Source organism: Myotis daubentonii, chromosome 4 (genome assembly GCF_963259705.1).
Source record: "Myotis daubentonii chromosome 4, mMyoDau2.1, whole genome shotgun sequence".
NCBI lineage: Eukaryota > Metazoa > Chordata > Mammalia > Chiroptera > Vespertilionidae > Myotis > Myotis daubentonii.
The window spans coordinates 106720854-106731416 of NC_081843.1; the positions used below are offsets into that span (position 1 = coordinate 106720854).

At 47.4% G+C, this 10563-nt stretch overlaps 1 protein-coding gene across 3 annotated transcripts in view; it reads right to left on the reverse strand.

Moving 5' to 3' along the window:
• NNT (nicotinamide nucleotide transhydrogenase) overlaps positions 1-7456 on the reverse strand; it is an 80757-nt gene extending 73301 nt beyond the window's left edge. The window contains exons 1-2 of one of the 3 annotated variants that reach the window (XM_059694812.1): positions 7301-7456; positions 90-293 (exon numbers count right to left, since the gene is read on the reverse strand). In XM_059694812.1, coding sequence (XP_059550795.1) covers positions 90-240 — 151 coding nt within the window. In that variant the 5' untranslated portion in view covers positions 241-293; positions 7301-7456. Of the gene's footprint in view, positions 1-89; positions 294-6889; positions 7046-7155; positions 7259-7300 lie in introns of those variants that run through there. The other 2 variants (XM_059694814.1, XM_059694813.1) reach the window with 2 other exon arrangements.
• Between the last annotated feature and the right edge of the window lie 3107 nt (positions 7457-10563).

Sequence of the window (10563 nt, forward strand, 5' to 3'; positions counted from 1 at the left end):
CTGCATGCTCTGCTTTTTTCCATCCTCGGAGAGCTATGCGCTCCTACAACTTGAAGGCTTGTGTCACACGTGCTGAAGGGAGACTTTACCTGGTTTTGCGGGGGATTTACACCACAGTGCCTGATGCGTATGAAATGTTCGTAAAAACTCCTTCTTCCCAGGCACAACCTTACAGGACCCCAAGTTGCTAAGTAAAGGGCACGAGCAGCTGGTCACCACTGTTTTCAGGAGGTTGGCCATGTTCAGAGCAGTCCCCAACTTTCTGAAGCCCCAATTTTCTTGAAGGTAAATCACTAAGAGAAAAAAGAATAAAATATTTATGTGCTGAGAAAAACATACTTTGTTTTTTTGAACATCAAAAAAAACACATTAAAAATAGACTAATCCAAAGAGCTTGGAATAGAACAGTCCTATGTGGGCATCTACAATGAATTTCTTTGCCAAGTCTTTTACTGACAGAAGGCGCTTCAAAGGTTTGTTTCCAATTCAGGTATTTAAGGGTGGAAATCCATTTTCCCACTTAAACTGTTATAAACTCACTATTCGATTCAGAGCCTAGATCACATACGTGTAATTGATTCTTAATGAGGCTGAAAAGTAAAAAAAAAAAAAATGCTATAGAGTCCCATCCCCTCTTACCTGCAAGTTATTTCTAAGTCTGCATGTCCAGCAAAAAAATTGTGTATAATCAAAGTTACCCTTGAATTTCCCTTATATTATCTAAAATACTGTGCGGTGCAGGAGTAGCTTGTTTATTTTACTTTTTAAAATATATTTTTATTGATTTCAGAGAGGAAGGGAGAGGGGAAGAGAAATAAAAACATCAAAGATGAGAGAAAATCATTGATTGGCTGCCTCCTGCATGCCCTACATTGGGGATCAAGCCCACAACCCCGGCATGTGCCCTGGCCTGGAATTGAACCATGACCTCCTGGTTCATAGGTCAATGCTCAACCACTGAGCCACACCGGCTGGGCAGCAGTCACTTGTTTAGAAGCCACACTGCACAGAAAACACAGCATCCTATTCAGTGAGGCAGGATGCTCGTCCTGTGCAACCCTCCAACTGAGACTGGATGAATGCAAGGCTCATATCTGCCAGGTGCACATCTCAAGAAAATTAAACATGGGTGGGATATGACTCCAATAAAAAAGAGAAAAATTCCAGTGTGTGCTTGTAGATTAGGGTGTAATAGGAGCTCTTCTGTCGGTGGTCCTCACAAGTGGCCACTTTTTGCCAGCTCTAACCAGGCTGAGGGAAGTATCACTGACCTTGGCTGTTATTGAACGGGGCTTTGAGGGCTACCTCCGTAGCAGATCCCCAGGAGTTCATGGAAAGCCCCCGTCAACCCCAGGATTTCCAATGTTCCCCCATCCTTCTTTTCTTTTCCTTTAAAATTGGGGAAAAGCAGGGGACCTGGAGCTCTATCGGTCAAGCTCAGCTGATTCCACCAACTACCATTTACACTCTGCGCCATCACATGGGCCCCCAGGTGCCCAGCACCCAATCCCAGCAGACTCCATAAACATTCTTCCTGCTTCCAGAGGATGGGGGGGGGGCGGGCCAGGGGGCAGGTCTAGCTCATTTTTCATTTCAGAACTGCTGCCACAACTCCCGGAAGCAACTTCTTGCAACATTGAGAATGGAAATCTTCAATCCAAGTGGTGCTGATTCTTAAATGACCTTTCATTCAACAACCAGGTACTGAAGGCTGAGTCTCAGAGGCACAGCCATTAGGAGCATCTGGAGAATCAAAGTGGAACAGGTCATATGCTTGGAGATAAGAAAAACCAACAAGTAATGACACTCCAAAGCAGAGTAATGCAAGTCCAAAGTTCTTGGAGGGATCAAAGGAAATCATGTCCTCCAACAGGGTTCAAAAAGGAGAAGGGAAAAGCCCTGGCCAGGTAGGTCAGTTGGTTAGAGTGTCATCCCAAAACACCAAGGTTGTAGGTTCGAGCCCCAGTCGGGACATATTCAAGAGTCAGCCAATGAATGCATTAATGAGTAGACCAACAAAATCAATAAATGAAACCAATAAATAAAATCTCTCTCTCTAATTGGAAGAGATCAAAGAACTTGTATGCATATATGCATAACCCATGGACACAGACAATAGGGTGGTGAAGGCCTGGGGTGGGCAGGCGGGCTAGAAAGTAGAAAGGGTCAATGGGGGGAAAAGGGGACATATGTAATACTTTAAACAATAAAGATTTAATTTAAAAAGAAAATCTCTCTCTAAAATCAACAAATTTTTTTAAAGGCAGGGAAAGGTGTTTGAGATGGAGAGAGTAATGTGAACAAAAAGTTAAGGCAGAGGGAGCATGCAAGATGTGTTCAGACATGTAATCAAAAACGCACATGAATAATTGCTGGGAGCCGGTCCATCCTTGCTGTTTCAAGGGACCTGGCATATATGGCATACGGTTCTTAATATGTTTGCTCACCTTCTTGGCGCTGTGTTTTAACCAAGGTCACCTCTCAGAGAAAGGTTGAATCCCCAGGTAGGGATTTTCCCCTGAAGTTAGGGAGGGAATAAAACCCCTCAACTAAGTGCCAGGCGGGTAATTAATCCCTTTAACTACGAACAATCATGCTTAAACTACATAATCTTTTCTCCCTGGAATGGAGATAAGAAACGCCCTAACCTTTGTAATAGAGATTGATAGGATTGAATCAACTGGTATAAATACAGTTGTAACAAGACAGAAACACACAGAACTCAGAACTTTGAACAGAATCAAGAAGACAGAACCTACTCGGAGCCTAGAGACAGAGCCTAGCGGGAGAACATGGCAAGGGATCCTGGACTGAACCTGACTACAGAGATTGGCAGGAGAACCTGACTGGAACCTGGACACTGAACCTGACTGGAGAGCCTGGACAGAGCCTGGCTGGGGAACCTAGCGAGGGAACATGGCTGCAGAGCCTCGCTGGAGATCTGAAGCAGAACCTCTCTGGAGATCGAGACCAGAACTTGGCTGGAGATCCTGGCTAGGCTGCTGATCAACTGAACGCTGTCTCCGTGTCATTCCTTCTTCGCCGACTCCGTCTACGCCTTTGGGGACCCCTGGACCTGCTGGGGTTGGACCCCGGCAAATAATCCTTTGCATTTTAATAGGTTTTATATTTTCAAAGTGTTTCCACATTATGTCATTTCATTCCAATCCTAAGGCATTCCTGAATCCCATAAATACTCTCCTCATTCACTCACAGGTCACTTTTGGTGTCATTCACGGCTGAGAATGCAGAGCAAATGATTCAAAACACTCATTCATTCAAAACATTCACTGAATCTACGCCGAGAAACAAGGGAGAAACAACAGTCTATAAAATATACCTTTTGTCTTGAGGGAGATTTTTCTAGTCCTCTCCTAACCTTCCCTTATTGGGTCACCCTAATCCCCAACAAACTCTGTCCTTTCAGGGCTGACAAGGCCTGCCCAAACCTCATCCTCGAAAACACAAAGCTAGCAATCATAGAGCCCATGCAGGTGCCTAAGTCTGCCACTCACTCACCGTGTGACCTGAATCTGTGCCTCAGTCTGCTCCTCTATAAAAGGAGCATAGCCCTAGCCGGTTTGGCTCATGGACAGTGTCGGCCTGCAGACTGAAGGGTCCTCAGTTCGATTCCGGTCAAGGGCACATGCCGGGGTTCTGGGCTCAATCTCCAGTAGGGGGGGTGCAGGAGGCAGCTGATCAATGATTCTCTCTCATCCTTGATGTTTCTATCTCTCTCTCCCTCTCCCTTAATCTCTGAAATCAATAAAAATATTTTTTAAAACATAAACAAATAAAAGCATAGGAAAGCTCCTTTGTTAGACTCTAGACCAGGGTTGGGCAAACTTTTTGACTCGAGGGCCACAATGGGTTCTTAAACTGGACCGGAGGGCCGAAACAAAAGCATGGATGGAGTGTTTGTGTGAACTAATATAAATTCAAAGTAAACATCATTACATAAAAGGGTACAGTCTTTTTTTTTTTTTTAGTTTTATTCATTTCAAACGGGCCGGATCCGGCCCGCGGGCCGTAGTTTGCCCAGGGCTACTCTAGACATTTTATGATTGGATGAGATTTTGCAATATTTTAAAGCTGAAGTCCTACTTCGTGGCCTAGAGTCTAGAAGATTTGCCCTGCCTACTTGGAAAATGGTAATTTAATGATAAGCAGATCCCTGGCATCAGTTGTCAATAGGGCCAAAGCCTTCAGAAGTCAATTTCTCCCCAACACTCCACTTGATTCAAGTTATGAACATACAGCACAGTGATCAAGAATAGTTCATTGGCAAGAGCAGTCCCTATCACTAAGCCTAAATCAAATACAAATGACCCTGAAAGATATTCAGAGACTAAATAGCTGAACCACTGTTATCACAGCTGTTACTTGTTACCAAAGATAGTATCACACCGTAATTGTCACACTTTCCCCTATCTCTGCTTTAAAGCTCGCTGCTGTTTTATTATCCAGGTGCTTCTATGGCTTTCAAGCAACAGGGAAAACTTACAACTCAAAATTTTATTAAAAAGGGGGTGTAGTGTGGCATTCATATGGTCCCCTTCAATGTAAGCTGTTTGGGTAACTATCGCCCCTAAAATCCTTGAGGTTAAGCACCTGAGAGAGGGGACAGAGAGGCTGAAGGTGAACTGGGGATCAGAAGCCCCTCAGTCTACAATATATTGGCCGTGTGGCCTTGGCAATCAGTCACTTAACTTCTCTCCTACCTCATCTTTAAAATGGAAATAATAATAATAGCACCTACCTTATAGGGCTGTTGTGAGAAACGAAAGGATACACTATCTCTATTGCTAGTTTTATTCCTTGTGGTATTGCCTCTGGCCCAGTGATTTGCACAATACAGAGGAAATCAACAACAGTTTTTTTGTTTGTTTGTTTTTTTAATATATTTTATTGATTTTTTACAGAGAGGAAAGGAGAGAGATAGAGTCAGAAACATCGATGAAAGAGAACCATCGATCAGTCGCCTCCTGCACATCCCCGACCAGGGATGTGCCCAAAACCCAGGTACATGCCCTTGACCGGAATCGAACCCGGGACCTTTCAGTCCGCACGCCGACGCTCTATCCACTGAGCCAAACCGGCTTCGGCAACAACAGTTTTTGATTGAATAAGTGACTAGCCAGGGCTAGGCAACCTGAAGCCGGGGTATCTATGGAACACGCTCTCCAAGGAGTTTCAGGAAATTTCATTTGAAAATGATATGCTGTGTAGCCTTGCAGAAAACTAATTCCATCAGCAAAGGTAAGCAGCCTAGGTACCCTTGCTGATAAGTAATCCTAAACTGCCCATTCAATAAAAATTTTTAAAAAACAGCCGAAAAGGTTTGCAAGTTATAGGGGAGCGATGGAGAAAGGGGGTGCATTTTTTTTAATTTTTAATATATATTTTTATTGTTGATAGTATTATAGATGTCTCCCATTTCCCCTCTTGACCCCCCCTTGGGGCGCATTTTAAATAAAAGTAGCCACGCAGCCCTGACCGATTTCGCTCAGTGGATAGAGCTTCGGCCTGCGGACTGAAGGGTCTCAGGTTCGATTCTGGTCAAGGGCATGTACCTTGGTTGCGGGCACATCCCCAATAGGGGGTGTCAGGAGGCAACTGATCTATGTTTCTCTCATCATCGATGTTTCTAACTCTCTATCCCTCTCCCTTCCTCTCTGTAAAAAATCAATAAAATATATTTTTAAAAATAAAAGTAGCCACGCAAGTCCCACCTGTCCGAATAGAATAGACGCAGCCGTGGGCAAACTGCGGCCCGCGGGCCGGATCCGGCCCATTTGAAATGAATAAAACTAAAAAAAATTTTAAAAAAAAGACCGTACCCTTTTATGTAATGATGTTTACTTTGAATTTATATTAGTTCACACAAACACTCCATCCATGCTTTTGTTCCGGCCCTCCGGTCCAGGTTAAGAACCCATTGTGGCCCTCGAGTCAAAAAGTTTGCCCACCCCTAGAGCCTGTCCTTACGAGACTCCCTAAAACAGATCTCGGAAGGACTGCCCAGCATCACAGGGCGAATAAAGGACGCCTGCACCCGTAAACAAGTCGTGCCTTTAAAGCGAGACATACCAACCAAGGACGCAGCAGCCTGCAGAGCTCAGCGTGACCTCGCCCAAACCCACCGCTATCGCTACCGCCCCTGCCCGCCACCTAAACTGCCACGGGCTGGCGTGCGCCCGGGACCGCTATTTATAACCTTCGCCCGAAGCCCGTCGGCGCGGGCTGCACAATGTCATTCCGCCCGGAATTCAAATCCCCCGCCTGCCCCCCGCGCCTCTCCCAGCTCCCGGCCCGGCCCCACTCCCCGCGCGCCAGCGGTTTGTGGGACCCCCTGCAGCCGCCCCGACACACACTCACAACTTTCCCTCGCCACCTCCTATGCCTCCAGCCAGTCACCGACCCCGAGCCCCATCAAGGTTCAAGCACAATCTCGGCGTCCAGCTGCCTCCGCTCTCTTGGTGCACCCCTATGGAGAGTCCTCTATGACCTCCCCCCTTCCTCCCATCTGGAGGACCGAAACGACCCCTGCAACCTCCGCCGCGCCCCCAACGCCCCAAGACTTGTGTTGTGATCTGCACAGCTGCCGCCTCGCCCCTGCTCCCTGCGGGGACCCAGGTCCCGAGTCCACCGAGTCCACCGGCCCCAACAAGAGATGAGAAAGCAGGCCCTGCAGGCTCGGTTCTTCCTCCCGGCCCCAGCCTCCGGCCAGCGGGCGCCCGGGTCCCAGCCCACCCCGCCCCCTTCTCCTTGACAGGTCTCCTTCCCGGGGGACCCCGATCGTCGTCGCCGCCAGCCCTGCGCGCCGGTCCAGCTGCGCCCCTTCCCCAGCTGCGCCCTGGGCGCACCGCGCCGCCCGCACCCCGCTCACCTCCGCGTGGAGGCCGGGCTTCCGCGGGCGGTGCTCGGGGGACCGCGAGGGGACGCCGCGCTGGCCGACCCGGGCTGGGGCCCCGCGCTGCTGAGCTCCAACCCGGAAGCACAGCCCCAACCCTGCGGAGGCGGCCACGTGACGGCGACGCGGCTACCCCACCGCCCGGCCCCGCGACCCCTCCCCGCCTACCCGCTCCGCGCCCGGCCCCCTCCAGCGGCCCGCCCACCCGCCCGCCCGCGCTCTGGGCTGCAAAGCGACCTCACCGGATGCCCCGCAGGAGCGCCCCGGCCAGGTACCCCCAAGGACCCCGCACCGTCCTCGGTGCAGCCGCAACTCCTTTGTCTCGGCGCCCCGCCGCCCCCCGCCCCGCCTCCGCGCTCTCCCTCGGCCCCTGCTTGTCAATCAAACCTGGAGCCAAACCCGGGCGCTGGAGTTTTCTGGGCTGCACTTGATCTCTCTCCCTGGAGAGCCGCTTACAAAGTGTGATTTCCTCCCTAGCGTCCCACCAGGACACAGAAGAGGATAATGTAACTCCGCTCCCGGTGCCTGCCGTTCCTCCACCTCTCTAGGAAAAAATCAGAATTTCTGTAACCAGAGAGGACCAAAAAGGGAGTGGGAAGGAAGCCAGGGGGCGGGGAAGGGCGGAATGGGGGCGTTTTGTATTTCCTTTCTGGCCGGAGAAGTAGAGTTAAGTTCCTCGGGAAAGATGTGAGGGCCTGAAAATGAACACACATCTGCGCCTTCCACAGGCTGGGCCAGAGGAAGCCGCGTGCTAACGGCAGAATCCAGCGCCCTTGGAGGCTGTGTGTCCCCACCAGGCCTCGGCTGGGCTGAGCTGAGCTGACGCGCTCAAGGACTCCAAAGCACAACGACTTAGCTGTTCTCTGCACGCAGGTCTGTTACTTAGTCTGCAGGTGTGTTCTGATTAAAAGTAGGAGGAATGACATATAGAGGATAAAATGGCTCGTTTCCCCTAAAGCTGAATCATCGGGAGGCTTCAGTAAGAGAGGTCTCTGCTTTTCACTTTAATTGGCATATCTAAGATGAGGGGGGAAAAATTATGAATCTTGCCCAGCTGGTGTGGCTCAGAGGTTGAGCATCGACCTATGAACCAAGAGGTCACCAGTTTGATTCCAGGTCAGGGCACAAGCCCGGTTGCAGGCTTGATCCCTCGGGGGCCTGCAGGAAGCAGCCAGCCAATGATTCTCTCTCATCATTAATGTTTCTATCTCTCTCTCCCTCTCCCTTCCTCTCTGAAATCAATAAAAATATATTCTAAAAAGTTATGAATCCAAAACATATATTCCATATTCTCAAAATGAAATAAATCGCAGAGAAACCCTTACTTTGAGAACATCTCTTGTGTTTAACTGGCCCAGAGGTCATTCAACTAATGGACTCTCACTGTCATGTCCCTGTGCAACACGGCCTGGTCCTAGGAGAGTTCACACACAGGAAGAGACACCGCCAGGTGTTTTAAAATCATAATGAGCCATGATTAGTGCAACCGGAGGGACAGGTTCCAGATACTGCAGGTACATTGAGTCAGATTGGATAAGGATTAAAACTAAGATCCTTTCACAAGATATGTAAGACAAAACGTTATGCTACATAATTTAAACATGTACAGTGCTGCATGTCAATTATATCTCAATAAAACTACGGGAAAAACGAAGCTCTTGTTTTAAAATGCGTGTGTGTGTGTGTGTGTGTGTGTGTGTGTGTCTTAGGGGTTTGCTTTTTTTTCCTCTTCAAAGCTTAAAAGTCAGTGGTTCTCAACAGGACAGTTTTGTCCCAGGGTGTCTGGAGACATTTTGGTGGTTACAGCTGTAAAGGGGCGGTATGTAGTGGGTAGAGGCCAGGAATGTTGCCAAACTGTACATTACACAGGACAGCCCTTTACAACAAAGAAGTATGACCCCAAATGTCAATAGTTCTAAGATTGAGCCCTAACCGGTTTGGCTCAGTGGATAGAGCGTTGGCCTGTGGACTGAAAGGTCCTGGGTTCAATTCCTGTCAAGGGCACATCCCCAGTAGGCGGCGTGCAGGAGGCAGCTGATCGATGTTTCTAACTCTATCCCTCTCCTTTCCTTTCTGTAAAAAATCAATAAAGTATATATTTTTTAAAAATAGTTCTAAGATTGAGAAACACTGGCTTAAAAAAATGTTCAGTGGGTTATTTAACTTACTTATCATTATACCATATGAGAACGAATCCAAAGATGACGTACAACTTTTCACTTATTCTGTTAAATAGTAAGCATGTGGTCATTTTTTAAATTCATCCGGCTCGTTTGCCCAACATAATTTGGGTGCTGTTGCTCCAGGTGAAAACATGTGCCATTTGGAAGGGTCTGTTTCAGACCTTAAACTCCTACATAGTCAGTACAATGCATTCCCAAGGAAAATTGGATTAAGTCCCAAAGTTTGTAAGGTAGTTGCTTCTGACTCTTAGCCACTGTCTTGTATAACATTTTTGCAAAGATTTCATACCCCCACTAGGTTGTGAGGGCTTTGTCCATTTTGATATCTGCTTCCTCCTTCGCTTTCCCAGCCACCAAACAGTCATGCTCACCTAAATGCAAGTTTTCATTACACATTGTTCTAAGATTGGACACTTATATTTTAAATGTACTTCAAAATTAGTGTACACTTCAAAATTTAAACCCTCTGAAATTTAGGAGACTCTGTACCCACAAATGCTTAAAGAGAGTGTAACCTATATTTAATATTTAGAGTCCTAATCAAAAGCAACAAAGACGAGGTCTTTAGAACAGTGGTTCTCAACCTTCCTAATGCCGCGACCCTTTCATACAGTTCCTCATGTTGTGGTGACCCCCAACCATAAAATTATTTTCGTTGCTACTTCATAACTGTAATGTTGCTACTGTTATGAATCGTCATGTAAATATCTGATATGCAGGATGTATTTTCATTGTTACAAATTGAACATAATTAAAGCATAGTGATGAATCACAAAAACAATATGTAATTATATATGTGTTTTCTGATGGTCTTAGGCGACCCCTGTGAAAGGGTCGTTTGACCGCCAAAGGGGTCGCGACCCACAGGTTGAGAACCACTGCTTTAGAAGCATGTAGTACACCCTTAGGGTCTGTGGAGATGAAGGTACCAAGGGAAGCAAGGAAGACAGAGCCCCTTCAAAGAGAAAGATGCCGCTGTGAGCACCAAGTCCCCCTATGTACACCTCCCATTCATTTGCCTGGATTAACCTATCACTCCTGTATTTCACTGGAGATGGGACGTTCTCACAGAAGCCTCTCCTGACTACCCAAGATTGAGTGAGGTGCCCTCCCATTAAAGCCCGTTGTGCCATAACTATAACATTTAAAGTTCTGTAGTACTATCGCCTGTCTGCTTGCCATGCTCAAGCTTCTTGAGCAGCGGTTCTCAACCTGTGGGTCGTGACCCCTTTGGCGGTCGAATGACCCTTTCACAGGGGTCGCCTAAGACCATCCTGCATATCAGATATTTACATTACGATTCATAACAGTAGCAACATTACAGTGATGAAGTAGCAACAAAAATAATTTTATGGTTGGGTCACAACATGAGGAAATGTATTTAAAGGGCCAGAAGGTTGAGAACCACTGTTCTTGAGGCTAGACATTTCATCTTATTTACTGACTAGGGGCCCGGTGCACAAAATT